We start from the raw sequence: 17,943 nt of genomic DNA, 5'->3' as shown, positions 1-17,943 counted from the left end.
CATAAACTTCCTGGTGTGTGGAGCTTGAGGGAATCTGCAGTTGTGTGGAGTTACCTTCTCCAGGTTCTGTAGCTGATTACATCATGTTTGAATGGAACTTGGTGGCTGATTGATTATGGTCTCTGATACTCAGCTCCTCTTTCACTGAATCAAGCCAAAGGCAGGGCTCTACTCTGGACCCATCTTAAACAATGATGTGTAAGTAAGAAAGAACAGAAACATTTTAGATCATAAACTCAATTTTATTTCCTTTATATTCAGAGAGCATTGATGTATATTTTTGCTTCAGGGGGATGATGCTGTTACCATACAAAAGTTGACAGGTTGCAGAAGTGCTAGGCTGGTGTACAGAGCTGCAGTTTCAGCGATACCACACAAGATGCCTCTATCTCCAGGACAAACAGGCTTCTTAAACCTCTGTTCTTTGCAGAGTGAACAGATAACAAAGTCTAAGTGACAATATGTGCTTTATTCTGTGTAGAATGATGAAGATCAGTGATTTAACAACTATGAGGACCAAATGGTCCTAAAACCATGTGTGGATGTCACTTTTCAGCTTTCTTGGATATTACACTGTACTTAAAGATTTCCAGTTAAAAGCTTACAGTAAATATGCTCACATACAATTTCATGGCTTTCCAGAGGTACCTGAGACCAGAGAAGAGGATCCACCTGACTTAGGCTGTGACTTCTGCTGAATGATGTGTTAGGAAGACTGAAGTACAAAGGCCATCTGCTTCTGCAGGGGTTTCAGTAACAGGCCCATCAGGGAGGGTTTGCAGATTACCAATCCATCTGTACCCGTTCTGGGAGCTCAAATATATGGATTCTCAGGAGGGAAAAGACACAAACTACTTTCAATCCCTTTAACTAGTCCCTTAGTGCCAGCACTGGAGTCCTCGTGTCTTACTGTATAACATCAGTTTGCAGTGCTTTAATTTAGGAGTGAGGCAGATCTTCCTGGCTGTGTTGCACGCAGCTTCCTTTGCTGGGCAGCCCTAATTCCAAACAAAACCTAGGAGCAGGTGGCCCACATACCCTTTTTTGTTTTAGTAAGCCTGAGCAGGAAGTTGACTTTCTGTCTCCTCTGGTGCCTCATCAAAGACACAAAGCTCACCCTTCAGCTTTCCCCACTCCAGCAGAGCAACTGAATGACATATTTGAGGTGAGTGCTGACCTTGGCTTGCCCTGCAAACAAACCTCACCTGGCCTTTCTTACTGACTCTGCACTGAGCACTTCCTCACACAGCACCCCTGGAAGAGTTCAGGCTGGGTGGAGCTCTGAGCAGCCTGGTCTAGTGGAAGGTGTCCTCGTCCATAGCAGGGGGGTTGGAACAAGATGATCTTTAAGTCCCCTTCCAACCCAAATGATTCTGTGATTTGCAGCACCTCCTCAGGTGAAATAGGAGTCTTGTTGCAGGAACTGAACATGGATGTGCTTGTGCACAGTTCTCTGCTGCTGCTTTAAACACCAAACTAAAACTGCTTTCACCTTGTTGCTGTTTATGACCACACAGTTGTCCTCCTCACCTAAGAACATGATCACACATTATAGTTAAACCAGATACTTTAATAACTCAGCCTACAGCAATTCATACCCACATCATTCTGAATCTCCATTTGAAATTCCTAGGACACCAATATGTCATTCAAGAGCGATTCCTTGTTCTATGGATAAGGACAGACTCCCACTTGCCTTGGAAGTCATTGCTATTTGCAATCCTTCCCTCCTAAACTAGCTTGAAAACCAGTAGGAAAATCAAGTTTCCTTTGAGAGTAAGCATCTTGATCCCTGCCATCACCACTCCTAAGCACAAATCAGTTCTTTATTTCTCCGGGAACTCCAAGCAAATACCTCATTGACAGACAATATCTCCTCCCTATCGATTTATTAGTTTGTGTTCTGCCAGTTATTTCTCCCTTCAAGCCTCTGCTCCTCTAAAATGAGCTTCAATGCTGCAGTGGCCAGCAGGGACAACACCATCACCACTGTTCCCCACACCCTCAGCCTCCGAAACCACCTCGGGTACGGGGGGAGAAGGGCAATGTCATAATGCAGGGCTATCCCCAGGGCCATCACCAGCATCACCGCTCCCAGGGTGGCGTCCTTGAAGAGCAAGGCCTGCCAGGCCAGCACGGGGGGCACGATGCCGTTAGCCAGGTTCAGCCAGTCCGGCTTGGCCGGGCTGCCTTCCGGGAGGGCAAAGCCCCACCTCATTCCCCCCAGGAACGAGGCCGTCACGGCCCCGTACATCACCTGAGCAAAGGCCACCTCGGGGTAGTAGGAGCCCTGCGTGGCCATGGCCAGCGGGGCCATCACGAAGGGAAACAGCCCCCCCAGGCTCAGGTAGAGGGCTGGCTTGGGAGCATCCTTCAGGGATTCCTTGCTTTCTTGGGATTCTGCCTCGGATTCTGGAGGTTTTTTCTTCTTGGAGGCGGGGAGAGAGGTGTGAAGAGCCTGGAGCTGGGTGGCATAAACTGCTCTGAGGCTTGGAGGTCTCAGGAGAGGACACACATCCCTCCGGAGCCGGAGGCCGAGGGCAGACCAAGTTGTCTTATCCTTTGCACAGAGCAGCAGCCTGGGACCCGTTAGCTTCTGGAGCTGCAAGCATAAAACTTGTCCTGAGCACCACACAGTGCAGGCTTACAGACCTGCAGTTACCTCAGCCACCTGGGGAATATTGTACCAACTGGTTTTCCAGGTCAGGTCACATCACAGCTGTCCTTGCCCTTGGATTTCAGGTGTTTTCAACTTTCAGGTGTTTTTAAGTGACCTAGTGAAGGCACCCCATGCAGCTGATGAAGAGCAACCGGGCTCTCCAGAGTGAGCAAGAAAACCTTTACTCAGCGCAGAAGGTTCGTACACCCACCCATCCTTCCCCCCACACGTGCATCATTTAGGTGCTTTGAAGATACATCAGTCCCTTTCAGAGCAAAACATAAAATAATTTCCTGCACAAGCAGGACAAGGTCACCCCAGCAACAAACTACTATCCCCTGGCTACTCTGTCAAAAAGTGAGAGGAAAAAAGACCTTGAGACAATAAAATGTAATTTTATAGAAGAAACAGCTTTGCCTGAAGGTGCTGTAGAAACCAGGAGCTCTCCCAGAAAAGCTGGGTGATAAACGTGTGGCTACTCCAGCTGAAAGCCACCTTTTATTTTTTTTTTCCCCAAAGCTGCAGTTCGTATACTTTGCTATTTTACTTCTAAATAAAAACAGACAGCAAAGACAGGCTTAAGTAACTTACTCTGAAAGATGTGTAGAAGCAGCACCGTTGTATGAGAGGAAACATATTTGTTTTACCGACGTCCTAAAAACAGAAAACGTCAGGACAAGGTCTGAAACTGCTGAATAGGTGAGTTTCTTATGTCCAAAGTCTACACTTATCAGATGCTCACAGACTCAGGCGTAGATTTAAAGAAATACATATATATTTTTTAATTTCTCCTGGAACTTCATGCAAATACCTCATTGGCAGATAACATCTCTTCCCTATTGATTTATTAGTTTCTGCCCTGCAATTTATTGCTGCCTTGTCTGCTCCTCTAAAATAAGCTATAATATATATATATATATATATATAACATATGTACTCAATCTGTGCTGGGCCACTACAGAGTGGAAAGGCCATCTCCTCCCAAGCTACAGGTAAGCTCCCTGCCGGAGGACGACACTCACCACGGAAGGCAGTTCCCAATCCTGCTGCCGCGGGGAAGGGCCAAAGTGCCCGCAGAGAGGGAAGGCGGCGAGGAGCAGTCTCACACCCCGGAGGGATTGGGGGCCCCGCCCACGGGCACCGGGCGGGACTCCCCGGGCGCCGCCGCCGCCCCGCCCGCGCTCCCTGAGGCGGCTTCCGGTGCCCCGGGAAGCGCTCCGGCGGTGCCCGGCGCTCAGCGCTGCCGCTCCGGGCGGCAACGGGAGCAGCCCATCGCGTTCCGCCCGGCCAGGGAAGGGCCAACCTGAGCCGAAGGCAGCAGCACCGCTCACTCTCAGCCCGAGGACCGCGGTCGGTCTGGCAGAGGAGCGACGGGGGCTTCTGCCGCCCGTGGAGTTACGGGGCGGCGCGGCCGCTCCTCCTATCTAAGCCCCAGCATGTCCGCAGCGGGCCAGCCTCCTACAAGCGGACTGCAGGTCCCAGCGTGCCCCGCGGCGCGCCGCCCGCCCGTTCTGCGTGGCGAGGGGTCGCGAGGCCTTCTGGGACACGTAGTCTGCGGCGGCTTCCGCCAGGCGGCGGCGAGGGCGGCGCGCGGCGCGGGCCGTGATTGGTGGGGCGGGGGGCGCGCGGCGCGGGGCGGGAGCGGGCGAGGGGGAGCCGGGCGGGGGGGGGCGTGTCCCTTCCGCGTGCTCGGCCCCGCCCGCGCGCGCGCCGGCCCCGCCCCTCCGGCCCCGGCCGGGCAGGGCCAGGCGGCCATTTGGGCAGAGCTTTGTTATGGTTGTGGGGCCGCCGGAGCCGCGCCAGGGCCCGCCCGGTGAGTGCGGCCCCGCAACGCCCCGCCGCGCCCCCGCGCCCCCGCGCACTCACTCGGCCCCCGCCGCCCCGCCGCCCTCCCCGCCGCCCCTCGCGGCCGCCGCGGGCTCGGCGCGGCCCGGGAGCAGCCTCCCGCCAGGCCGGGTTTCCCCCCACCACCCCGCGCTCGGTCCCGCGGCCGCGGCTGGGTCCCGGCAGGGGGCAGCGCAGGGAGCCCCGCAGGTGGGGGCCAGGCCGGGCCGGGTTGGGGAGCCGGGGCTCCGCGGGGTGTTGTTTGTTTGCTGAGCCGGGAAGTTCGCGGCGCTGACACTGCCGGGGCTCAGCTCCTGTCATGGGGTCGGCCGGGAGCGGGGTGGGCAGGGCGGGTGAGTGGCGGGGGCGGGGGGGGCCGGGCAGGGGCGACCCCGCTGCCGGCTGGAAACGAAACCAGCCCGGCCGCTTCCCCTCGGCTCCTCCCGGGCCGCGCTTCCCGGCTCCCCCGGCGGGAAGGGGCGGTCGGGGCCGGCAGTGACACGTGTGCTGCGGGCGGCCGGGGCCCGGCTCGCCCTGCCCGCTGCCCCAGCCGCGCTGGGAAACTTGTCAGGTGCCCCTCGCTGTCCGCTCGCAGGGAAACAGCGCCCGGCCCGGGCGGGAGGTGGCTCTTCCCGGCGTGAAAGTTATTCCTGCGCGTCCCGGTGTGTTTTGTGCCCCGTTGGCCTGAGGTTTTTTTGCGCGGTGTGGCGTAAACGACCGTGGCTGGGCTCGGTCAGAATTTGAGACTTTGGATTTAGTAACGAGCTGCTTTGGAACGATTTTAGAGCAGTCAGTGGGTGTCTGCGCGAGTTTTCGAGTTTTTAAAACAGCTTTAGGGGAACGGTCGCTATTTAAATCCTTGTAAGTAATGATGGAATGGTTTAAGAGGGTTGCTCAAAAATCTTTTTATATTAACATGACCAGGTAGGTCAGCCTGCCTTTCCCCGCCCCCGAGGTGTGAGTGACACAAGTGTTAGTAATGTTGATAATATTCTGAAACGTTGCGAGTGCCTGAGCAAAGTGTGGAAACAGCAGCGGGGGGGAATGGAGATGAGATAACAGCTGAGATAATTGAGGAGCCATCAAGGCCGAGTTTACTGTGGAGCTGACATTGCTTCTATAAAAAATGTTAGGTGTTATGAAAAAAACCTTATGTAAATGTTGCTTTCATGAATGACTGCGGCTGGTATTTCAGTGAAAGGTTCCCTTTGCTTATCCATTTGGAGACCGGTATTTCAAACTTCCAGGCTCTGACTCAGGAAGGAAACAGGTGTAGAGCAGTGGTAGGAAGAAATAAAATTCCCCAGATTTAAGAGGAGCAGCTTTTGCTTTTGCATTCTTTCCCATCATTTCTAGAGAAAAGTCCCTTAAGAAGAACTTTTTTGAAGTTTTGTGTTTTTGTCTTTAGAAAAGAAAGGCTTCAGGTGATACTTCCCTATCTTTCTTTTCTCTCTTTTTTTTTTTTTTTAAACAGCTATTAGTAGCAAAGTGCAGCCTCTGCATTTTATATTCATCTGTTTTATAGCCTTAATCCTATATGACACAGAAGTTTCCATTGCAGATATCATAGGAGGACCTAAAGGGAAAATATGCAGGGAACAGATGGCATTTTAAAAGAAAGCAAGTCCTGGTTTTTTTCTGAGGGTGTCTCAGAAATACGAGGAGCAGAATGCAGATGTGAAACACAACGAATCAAATGGAAATGTACACTCTCTGAATGTTAGAAAAAATGCTTTTACTTTGAGAATATTTGCGGGGTATGGTCACCTTGTCCCACAGATGGGACTGTTTGTGTACACGTGGTGTTACTGCCTCTTGAAATTCCTGTTTTAAATTAGGAAATTAAGTCACCAGAGAAAAAATAATATGCACTAGCATTTTTCACGAAATGTAAACAGCATTTCAAGGGGTGTGAGATACTTATTTTTAATACTGCAAAACGCTGCGGTTGGATCTGTGAATTTCTTCAGGAGTGTGAGGTCTCAGATAATGTTCTTCTTGCCTTTACAAAGTGAGCTAAAACCATTGGCTCGGGAGTTAAAATTGCCTCTTTTTTTTTTTTTAAAGTCAGTGTTAGGAGTTGTTTGAAGTTAGTTGTGTAACTGCTGAACTGACTGGGTTGTGAAGTGCAGCGCAGGGTGTGCTTTGTTTGTTTGTCTGTATGAAGAGGTGGGAACGGGGCTGAGTGTTCAGCAGAGCTGAAAACATAAAGCACCTCTCTGCCCGCCGGAGTGCTGGCTCTGCTCACACGGACACAGGTTTTCCTCGTGGCTTTGTAAAAACACAGAGTGGGGGTGGCCCTTGCTCCAGCTTATCCAGGGAAAGGTCACAGTTACTGAATTTTGCAGTCGCTGAGGTCGGTGTGTGCACCAGGAAGTTTGTTTGATTTTTGTTTTTTTTTTTTTTGTAGAGGGCGGGAGGGGTTTTAGTTTTTGTTCTGCAAACTCAGCGATGGAAGCAGACGTTTTACTGTCACTTACGTAGCGACCAGGATGCCAACTAAATCATGTGGCTTTGGTTTCAGCAAGAGTGGCTGAAGTGCATGTGCTCTTTGCTCCTCAGATTTGATGAAAAGCAGGGAAGTTGGCAGAAAACGTGGTCCTGCTCAGAACACTTCACCGATGCCAGGATGTTGTTTAACTTGTGGTGCTGTAACTTAATATGTTCCTGTGAAAATGTGCCAAACTTTTAAGGAGTTACTGTATGGTCAGAAGATAAATTTACATTTTTGGGAGGGGATTTAGGTAGAGATTGATAGTGGCTGAGTGTCCACCGCCCCGTGCCTGTGTGGGCAAACACTGTGCAGACCTCAGAGTTCTAGGGCTGTGAACATGACAGTGAGTGGGGAGGGAAGCATATTGGCTTAATTAATCATAGATATTAGTGATCAGGCTGTATCACTCCAAACTGGAAATTCTTGATTAAAGTGTGCTTAACTGTTTCAGTTCCTGCCTTCTCTCTGGCCTACAGCAGTGTGGGGAGAAGAATTTTCACTCTTTATGCTGTGTTTAAACAGCAAAAAGCAGAGTGTTGGTGTGTGCAGTTCCATAAAATGACTAATCTGAAATAGTTGCACTTCCAAGGTCTGGCTTAACAAAAATCCTTTGAACCAGTGCAGCCAAACATAACTGAGGTTTTCTGCAATAAATGATGCTCAGGGAGAAATATTTTGCAGTCTGTGACCTTGTGTCCTGTGGGACTTTTGTACACAAGAGAGTTCACCAGGATTTACTGAAGTTCTGGGATTCGCAGTCATTCCAGCAAAAATGCCAGTGTTGGTTTGGTTGGGCTTTTTTCTCCTTGAATCTTGTGATCACTTCCAGTTCAGTGTTTTACACAGTTTTATCTTCCACCCTACAAGGAGCATCACAGCCTCATGGTGTGATGTTGGTGACTCTTAAGGAAAGGGGTGGGTGGGTGTGTGTAATGTTGTCTAAATACATGCCCCTGCTTTTAGGAATCCACTTTTTTTCCAATACAGGAAGAAATTAAGATTTTTAATTTCATTTCCCTTGGAGGGAGCAGTTTATTTCCGGTGTCAGCTCTAGGTTCAGGTAGACTGTCAGTGTCTTGCATAGTAAGGGCCAGGAGGGCAGTGGGGACAGAAGTTTAGGATGGCAGGAATGGCCTTTTCTGGATATCTTTGTGACCCCCATGGCATAGTTACAACATCCAGAGCACATGGCAATGAGCGTCACTCTTGGAATTTTGTCGTGTTCAGTTTGTGAAGAAACAACTAACTTGTAAATAAAGGACTGAGCCTGCCAGGGAGGTACATGGTGTCATTCTGGGCACAGAAATTGTTGGTGTTCACAAAGGTGCTATGGGTTTGTATGGTAAAGATTACAACAGCTCTCCAGCCTTTCAGCAGAGGGGAGTGTTTTGCCATTGTGTTACAATGCGTCATCCATCATCAAGGGATTAATCAGGACTCACGTGAGATGGACTGAAAAGACCTTTGATGTTAATCTTAAAAAAAACCTCAGCAAGGAACTCTCATCCTGAAAATGTTGAATGTGTTATGATCTTGCCTGTTGGTTTGGGAAAAGTGTCTTTCCTCTACTTTGAACTCCAGTTAAAAGTAGAGAAACACGTTAATGACAACTTTCGTGTCTTCAGGTTGACTGGGCCTTATGGAATGTGTCCTACAGTGTTTAGGGAGCTGAGAGCCTGTGGGGATGGCAGAAGTTCCAGAATGCTGAGGAGTTGAGGTGCACTTTCCCTCACAGCTTCTAGAAAAAGGCAGGACTCGGCTGTGTTCACGTCGGGGAGTCTGTCCTGGATCACGCACTTTTTGGTAGTTTCACTTCTCTGTGTTGAAATAACGTTCTTACTGAACACACAGATCTTGACAAATTCGGTAAATGGTCTGAAATCAATAGGATTGGTTTCAGCCATTTTGGTGTAGATGGGTTCAAATTACTGTGTTTTGGTACACTGCCTACGCAGACAAGTAGCAGCTGCCTGGGCAGCACTTCTGTGGGGGAGTATCTGGGGGCTGTAGTGGTTCCTAAATTATCGTGAGTCAGCAGCATCACTGTCATGAAAATTCATTGGAACATACAGAAGCATTTAAAATAAGGTAATGAAGCAGTTTCTCCATTCTGCTGAGGAGTGGTAGGTCTGCAGTAATTACCTTGTTGAGTTTGGGACACTGTCACACTTGGGAGAGTTATGGCTGTGTAACGAGAGCTGTAAAGAAAATAACAATGTCTGTAAAAGAGCCAAACCCTGTGTAAGGATTGGGGAAAAAAATGGATTGTTTCTCTCTAGAATGGTTTTGTACAATGTGTTTTCATCAGCCATCAGCAGGTGCTATATAAAACAGGTTAAAAAAGTTACCTGCAGGTGTAACTGGGAGGCAGCTCTGACATCCTGTCTCTGCCTGCAAGCTGTCACACTTGGCAGGTGGGTCACATCATTTTCTTCATCACTGGTGCTTTGAACTTAAAAGCTTGGAGCTTCAACAGTAAAATTTGACTGGCTGAGGGTGGGTTGTTTGTTTTGTTTTGCTTTTAAAAAACTGTGACTATATTTGATCCCAGAATATGATAATACATCCCTTTTCTCCTGCCAAACAGTGCTGGGATACAGGGTGGTCTATGGGACTTCCCTAGAAAAAAAAACAAAACAAAAAACCAAACCAACTGCTAAAGTTGCCTTTCAGTCAGGGAATACTGAAGTATTGGGCTGGAGAAAAGATATCTTAAAAAGTATCTGCAAGGAGAGTTTAGTCAGCTTGCCATATCCATCAGGAGTAAAACAAGTAGTTAGGGGTTGAAATTGCAGCAGAATGTGTTTAGGTGAGGCACCAGATGTGGGAACAGCCTTCCAAACTGTAAGAATAACCAAAACAGGTTGTAGGGATATGCTGGCAAATGCTGGTTATGCTAATCTGGTTTGATTTACAGCTACCAGAAAAGTATTGCACTGGAGGTATGTGTAGTTTCATAATGAACTCCAGTCTGCTGATCTCAAACTCATTTTTCTAGTACTTTTGGAGACATTTTAGGATTAATTTTTGGACCTCTGTAGCCTAAAGATCACTATAGAGATTGGTGAAGGGGAGCATTGCTCAGCTGATTTCAAAGGCATCTAAAGGAAGAGGGTAGAGCTAAATTCTTTTAAACCTCAGGAAAAAGGAATTAATTATGTAGGCTCTGAAGATTTTATTTTTTTTTTCCCACACAGATGTTCTCCTGGTTTTCCTCTAGTTTATTGTAGGACACTAGGATAGAAGAATGACAGTGTTTAACTCCTGGCCTGCACAGTGTACCTGCAGAAGAACAGCACAATAATTCTCTGTAAGATCTAAAGACAAAGCTCAAACCAGCTGGACAACACCTTGTCCATAACATTATTATTGCTTGATTTTATCCCTAGGAGTTTCACAGACTAGATCACAGATAGACCTTCAGCAAAACACTGTGAACACGTAAAGAGGATGTATCTCCCAGCTGCAGCAAATCATTAGATCACTAATTAGGATTAGGGATCTCTTTTCCACCTTTTTTTTTTTTTAAAGCCAAGACCAAACAAGTGGATTATATATTATTTTTTCAATTTATTTTATATGTATAGTTGTTTTAAACTGAATTGTCTTCAGTAACTTTTCTGCACTGAAGTTTGTTAATACTTTCTCAATCAGAGAAGGTGCTGAAAATGTTTAACTAGTGGAATAAAAACCATTGCAGACAATATAAACCTTACAAACTGTAGTGCAGGTGTTGTACACATGCTGAAAAGTGCTGACTGAACATGTCTTTGTCAAGTCCTAGGCACAGAGAAATAAATGTGGAGTTTGATCATATTGTCCTGATGTAAAAGGGTTGGGAAATAATCCAAATGCAGGGAGGGGCTGAGAGGGTAGGAGTTGTCCTTCAGTTCTGGGCGTGTTGTCTTGAGGAGGAAGTACCAATAACTGGAATGTACCTCCCTTCCCACTTTGTGGTCCTGATCTTGTAGGACTCAGGTAATGGTACAGAGCGGAAGAATTACTTCAGTACTGGAGAATGGTCTCTTACTTCTGCGTGTCCTCTGTTTATTTTGTTGACTTTTGATTCTCCTTCCTCTTTGTAAATACCTTCTCCCTTATCCTTCATCTGGATTGCAGATCTGTAATTCCCCCTACTTGATTTATAGTCTGTCTTGCCTTGACACAAACATTTGATAAATAATCTGGTTGCATTTGATGCTCTTTTCCAAAGGAAATAGGTTTTTCTCCACTCCAAATGGGATATATTTAAATATAAATGTGCTATAGTAGCAGTAGTAACCCTGGTAAAATACTGGGTTATAAAATACCCTTCGTGGGAAATACCCACCCCATTATTTTTTTTAAGGTTCTGGGGAACTTCTTGCTCCACTTCTGCTTAGGTTCTGTCCCCACCTCTGGAAGACAGGTAGGCAGGAGGTATGCAACATGCAGCAGGGATAAGCCAGTAATTACATATTTGCAATTCTTTCCTGATGATGAGGAACATTATCCTGGTGTGTGCCACTGAGCAGCAGAAACGACTTTGGGTTTTGGGCAGACCATGCAGATGGGCTCTTCACTGCTGTTTCTCCCATTCTATCTTGAAGTTTTGGGGAGAAGAGTAGCACCTTTAAAGGCAGCCATGACAAGAGGTTGTGCTTTTCAAGGTTTTCAGACAGAACAGAGCCTTATCTTGACTTCAGATACTTGCAAAAGGTCTGTAGATCAAAGTGCACAACAAAATAGATGTTTGATTTTGTTCCCTTTAGGAGCTAAAAAGACCTTTGGATTTAATTAAAATGATCAGAATACCTTCTCCAGATTTAAAATACCTTTTATTTAATAAGAGCTAAACTGGTTTGAAAGTTTAGAAGATTGTTCACATTCAAAACCTAATGCTATTTAAAATGTTCTTCTTTGTTTTGAATCAGTAGTTTCAATAGATACACTTGTTTGAGAGAGGTGTGTACAATCCCTGGAACCTCTCTCCCTGCAGTAGGGCAGAGCAGGTAAATTTTCAGGTAAATACTGCAGTTCTCTAGCATTAACAGCACTAAAGACAGTTTTAAAGGGTTACTGGAGGGAAGTGGAATTCTGAGAGGCACAGGAGAGAGGTGTAAGGGACGACAACATTGCCAGCAGCTGCACAGTGTGAAACATCCGGGAATAATCGTTGGAAGGCACAATATCCAGAAAGTCTGTGCTCTCCCTGTTGTGTGCTTTTGAGGAGTTGAGCCTTTTAGATTTTACACGTTTAAAATGACCTCACCTTGGTACTCTTGATACTTTGATGAGTAAACTCCCCAGAACCCACTGGAACGCGGTTCGTTTGTGGTGTGTCACACTTGCTGGCTGAGGCCCAAAGGCTTATCATCTTACCCAGGCCTCTGTGCAGGTTCCTCAGATGGCCTTTTCCAAAATGTGCTTGGGGTTTTGGAGTTAAATTCAACTTGCTTCCAAAGACAAGCTTGCTGGCTTTGCTTTCTGTGGTTTCCTCAGGACTGTTGGCCCAGTGGTGATGTGGTAACCTGGCTGGCAGAAACTTGGGTCAGCTGAGGCTTGGAGGGCAGGTATCAGTCAGTCAGTAGCATTTCTAAAGATGATGTTTTCGCCAGTGGTGTTTCCTTGTTTGATGTAGAATCTTTCCTATGTTGCAGTCCTAGAATTCACTTTTCTCTGTGATTTGGTTGTCTGCCCTGGTGTCCTTGATTGCTGTTAAGAAAGAAAAAAAAAATCATCTCCTTACCCACTGCACTCTGGATCTCAGTGTGTGTTTACAGGACCAGGCTGTGAAGGCTGTGAACAGTCCGTGGGTGTGTGGGAGCATGTTTTTGTCCAGAAATTTGGAAGGAGGTAGGATTCGGTCAGCGTGACCTTGGAGAAGTGGAAAGTAAGTAGGTAAAAGGGACAGTTTGTTTGTGAAGCAGAGCTGTATGAGATGTCAGTGGGAGAACTGTCAGTAGAGAAAAGGGGGTTAGGACACAGATGTGTCCGTGTGGACCTTTCTTAACCTCTTTCCAGTTCATTTAAATTAGTCAGCTGGTTTGGTCAGGTATGTACAACATGGTTTTCCCCACCCCTAGCCTGTTACTCTGGAAGGACTTTTGTATGGCCAAGCTTCTGGCATGTTTTTATCTGGGAAAATATAGATTTGCAATATTGTTTCTAGAACACAAAACAGTTGTGATAATTCTGCAAGATAAATGCATTTGCTTTAAACTTGAAAAACAAGGTGTTAATCTTTCAGTAAAGCCTGCTTTTCACTAAACTTTTGATACCTCTCTCTGGGAAGATTTTGGTTTAGTACACGATTAACATTTTAATCCATTATTTAGTGTTCTAAAATGAGCTCATATTTCTATAATTCTAGAAAACCTAGTGTGAGTGATGCTCTGCATTTTTAGATGCTGGGGTTTTTTTCAGCAGCCAGATACCATTTAAACAATGTTTTCTGCTGTGTTTTTAACTAATAGGACTGTCCTATACCTTCAGGTAACCCTTTTGGAGGGCTGGTTGTGTAATATGATGGAAGGAACAAGTTCTGATGGCACATCTGAGATTTAGTTATTCTGGTTCCTGATACCTCAGGTGTGTGAGCACTACCAGTCCTACGTGCCAGTCCGGAACATCTACATTTGTCCTCTCCAAAGGTGGCTGTTTTTCAGTCCTGTAGACAGGCTGAAGGTGTGTCTAGACAATTGTATTCATGGAAGTGAAAGCAAAATGACAAGAAGTTTGTTTTGTAGATACTTTATGTAGGTGAACTGCAAATTAATGATCTCACCTTGGGAAGACGCAGCTCACCAGTTGTTATGACGACTGTTGAACCAGTTATGCTGTACTCCTATCTTTCATAGTAAGGCCTCACAGTGTTGAAGCAAGATTTATAATTACATTATAAATGTGATTCCCTGGCACAGGTTGCCCAGAGAAGCTGGGGGTGTCCCATCCCTGGCAGTGTTCCAGGCCAGGCTGGATGGGGCTCTGAGCACCCTGGTCTGGTGGAAGGTGTCCCTGCCCATGGAGGAGTGTTGGGAGCTCAGTGATCTTCAAAGCTGTGTGCCCAAATTCAGTTATTTTATTCAATAAAATGTTTATAGTAGTGAGACCAAGTGATCTTCTGCGGGTTTTTTTGGGCTGTTTTTCTGGATTAACTGGATAATGGAATTTCACGTGAGGCTTTTTGGTATCCTTAAGGAAGTCAGTAGCACTTTTGACTCCTGGGTTGGGCTTCAGGCTGTGAGTCCCTATTTCTGTAAATGTGCTGGGTGAGTCAGAAGTTGTTAAAAAAAGATTATATTCTAGTGAATGCATATGGTATGAATTCTCTATCATAAACTTACACCTCTTCAGTGACACTACTCTGAAGAGTAACAAAGTGGAAAGTGGCCTGTTTTGTGTGTTCAGGCATATCTGCTTGATTAAATAACTTTAATAGAGCTTCACAGAAAGAAATTTGATGAGGGAAGTAAATTCTGTTCTGCCTTCTGCGTCCATTAAGTTGTTCACTAATTTTTCTGAATGCTTTTGCAGCCCAGCTGACATCTGATCTTTAGGAATATTACTGAAATCCCAATTGACTCGGCTGGTTAGAAAAACAAATCTCTACTTTTTTTTTTTAAGTAAACGTGTTTTATTTAGACTAACAGATCGAAAAGCAGTGAACTGAAATTGTGGCAGGGATAGACAGGTGACCTTTTACAGCTGCTGTTAACTGGGTTGATGAATGTGTGATGAAGGGTAAAAGTTTACTTTTATACTGGTTTTCCACTAGAGGCTCCACGTCTCTGGGATTTGCTGTTGCAGGGGAGGGGAAGCTGAATTTGAGGCAGTAATGGGAGGAGGTTTGCAGGGTAAAGTGAAGCAGAAAAAGCACCCAGTAAAATGTGTCTGGTGTGGCCAAAGGTTGGAAAGCTGCTGAGGGTGATCTGTGCTCTTTCTTAGGACTTCTGAAAGGTCTTTATCCTTTTCCAGTGAGTAATTCATAGCTCAGTAGCTTTGCTTGTCTTTATCTCGTCTCTCTGGTCTCATGGTCTGGTGCACGTAGGTCTTTAGGTACTGAACACCTCCTTAGTTCCTACTGTCAGGTACAGCTTACCTGATTCTCTCAGCCTGAGAATCAAAGCTTTAGAAACTCTGGTTTAGAGAGGAGTAGAAATTAAAGTTACCAGAAGACTGAAAGCAACTGGGCAACTCCATTTCACTGTGGTGCAGAAGAACTTTCTGGATGGTGCACTAGAAAACAGGGGTTTGTCTCAGACTTTGGATGTTTCTTTACTGTGGTCTGTGTCTCCTCTTGAAATTCAATATGCCTGTAAGTTCCTTCCATTTTCATGTCAGTTTTTAATATTTGTTTAGACAAATACACAATGAAATCTGGCAGTGTAAAAGAGCACCTGACAATTTTGTTTGACTCAGGGATAAATACCACTTCTACTTGCATGCAAGATGACACAGTGAAGGGTATTAAGTTATGAAAGTTAAGCATTTACCAAGGGAAAAACGTACTTTTGGAACAATAAAATCTTAAGTAAAAAGGTTGCTATGAAGTAACAGTTAAGACATTTTTAATACTATACATAAGAAAAGATAATTTAAATTATTTGTAAAGGTTAATGAGAACTGTTGACAAGTGGAACACAAGTGTTAATACAGAGTTTAATTTTTTTTTTTTTTTTTTTTTACTTAGATTGTTTGCCAAACACTCATTTTGATCAGTGGAAGAATGTTTTCGGATAGTTGACAGATAACCTTTTTTTCTTCACCAAAGCTCATTATTGCAGATTTTGTTGTTTTGATAGGAGGTTTACCTTTAGGGAACATCTCATTTAGTGATATTATTAGTAGTAGTAGTATTTTCTCTTTTTTTTCTGATTTGTATTACCAATAATATTTCAAATTTTAATTCAGAGAGAATTAATTAAATTTAGCTTGACAAGCACTTTTATTTCCTTTTTCCTGGAGTTGGGAGTGGCTGATGATGATCTTTGTCCTTGTGTTTTCCATAGTGAAGCAGAGATCAGTTCAATTGAACTGTAAATGCCATATGAGAAGAATTGAGTAGTTGGCAAAGTCATTTCAGTTCTGTGTAGTACTAGAAAAAAAAAAAAAAGGAAACAAGATTAGATATTTGTAAGAAAAGTTTAAAATTGTACAGTTTAACCACTGGATAAATGGGCCATGGCCCCAAATCTTGAACACAGTTTTGGTGACATTGTGTCTGAAGGACATGATGAAGGCTAGTAAGGATGATCAGAGGTCTTCAGAATGATTCCATGAATACCCTGGAAGAGGGATGACTTGATGAGTCTTTGTATCTTGTATAAAATCATGAGTACCATGAAAACCTTTATAGAATGTGGTTGGGTACTTTGGTAGCTCGAGAAAATATCCAAGTGAATTGAGGCTGACATTTTTTGTAGCCACAAGTTGACTTCTACACAAAGCACAAGTAAACTGTGCCCACTCTCATTTGGGAGGCAAAAATGTATAAATGTGTCTAAAAACAAAGCAATTGAACAGATTTACATAGAAGCTCTGACTGGTAATAAACTGTAGTACAGACTCTGGCTTAAAAGTCTGAGAAAGGAGCCTGGGAGTCCTGATGCTGTTTGCTCTTGTTCTTGCACTTTTTTTCTCAAGAATTTATTGTAGGTTGTTGTCAGAGAAGGGAATTGAGAGACTTTGGGTCTTGGCCATTAGGATTTTGTGGTGTTACTGTTGTCAGCAGTGTGGGAGGTTATGGGGATGGTCTCAGGTAGGTTGTCCTTGTGCTGTTGGACAGAATTTGGAGTCTGTGTGAGAGGGGGCTGTAAAACCCAGCACGTGGGATAATCCCAGAGACCAGAGGGGTGCAGTACTAGTATAATTTACAACACTGCATCCAACAAGGTTTTTGCTGTAGCAAAAACCATTGCATTTGAGTGTTGCATCCCTTGTTCTTTTTGAGCTTGTTCATGCCCAGGAAGGCTGGGACTGAGGAGAAAACAAGGAGACAGGACCAGGGGCTGCTTTATGTGCACATCAGACACTGCTGAGTGAACTGCCCTGATCACTCACACTCACAGTGCCATCAAAATAGCATGTTGGGAGACCCAAATCTTGTTCAAGATCATTTATAAAATTGGTGGTTGGAGCTTTACAAAAAGTTTCACTTCGGTTTTGATTGCGCTGAAATATTTTAAAAAAGCCTTGCAGCAACACAAGTTTTGCAAGCTGTTGATGTGCTTTCTTTTCAATTACCTTTTCCAAAGGTGCTGGGAACCTTTTTTGTGAATGGAACCTGGATATTGTACTCCTGTGGTGGTTTTATAGTTGTGTGCTAGACCTGGTTCTTACTTCAAAACTGTAATTCTGTGTTTGTTTACTTAGATACCTTAAATCCAGAGAGCAGCTCTCTGTGGGCTTTGCTCTCTTTAGATCCATTTTTCACATTGCTGCAAATTGTTCTCAAGGTTCATTAAATCAACTTCTTAAATTATATGACTTCTCTTAATAGTTTGACATGGCCAAACTGCTGTACAGTTTGTTCTGAAAAGTGTATTTATTCAGAAAGTAATGAATCTTGTTTAAATATAGTCAACTGCATTGACTTTGTCCCTGTTTTATCTTCTTGCTGCTCAAATGTTTGGTAGCAGCCTGAGAAGGTCACATCTAAAGGAGTTCTGTACCTGTACAGGGTTCAGCATGATGGGAAGTCCGTTCTGTCTGCAGCAGATGTTCCATTATGTCCCTATGCACAATGAAAAATTACCCTTTAATATAAAAACAGGTCTTTTTAGATTAGCACTTCAGTTGTTTGCAATGTGTGACACTTGGTAGCTTGTGGTGTGGGATGGGATACTCAGAAAGTTCCCAGGTCAGTGTTGTGTCTGGCCATGACCACTCTGGTTTTTCCTCACCTTGGCTGGTGGTTTCTGTGGGTTGTGAGGCTGCTTGTTCTTATTTTATCTCCAGGAATGTGATCGTGGCTCACAGCTTAGGT

The 17,943-nt window shown here is 45.1% G+C and overlaps 2 protein-coding genes across 2 annotated transcripts in view; one reads left to right on the top strand and one right to left on the bottom strand.

Annotated features, from left to right (window-relative positions):
- Positions 1 to 236: 236 nt before the first annotated feature.
- Positions 237 to 3,857, bottom strand: TMEM69 (transmembrane protein 69). The gene is made up of 3 exons (XM_050307210.1): positions 3,682 to 3,857; positions 3,251 to 3,313; positions 237 to 2,602 (listed from the first exon to the last, which is right to left on the bottom strand). Exons 2-3 carry the CDS (start codon positions 3,293 to 3,295, stop codon positions 1,892 to 1,894), a joined length of 756 nt encoding a protein of 251 aa, XP_050163167.1. The 5' UTR covers positions 3,296 to 3,313; positions 3,682 to 3,857; the 3' UTR covers positions 237 to 1,891.
- A 530-nt stretch (positions 3,858 to 4,387) lies between these two features.
- GPBP1L1 (GC-rich promoter binding protein 1 like 1) overlaps positions 4,388 to 17,943 on the top strand; it is a 30,716-nt gene continuing 17,160 nt past the window's right edge. The window contains exon 1 of the mRNA XM_050306658.1: positions 4,388 to 4,472. The gene's annotated coding sequence lies outside the window, so the exon portion shown is untranslated. The remainder of the gene's footprint in view (positions 4,473 to 17,943) is intronic.

This window comes from Myiozetetes cayanensis, unplaced genomic scaffold (genome assembly GCF_022539395.1).
Source record: "Myiozetetes cayanensis isolate MyiCay16 unplaced genomic scaffold, myiCay2020 scf12, whole genome shotgun sequence".
NCBI classification, from domain to species: Eukaryota; Metazoa; Chordata; class Aves; order Passeriformes; family Tyrannidae; genus Myiozetetes; species Myiozetetes cayanensis.
This window is presented reverse-complemented; position numbering and strand designations above follow the sequence as displayed.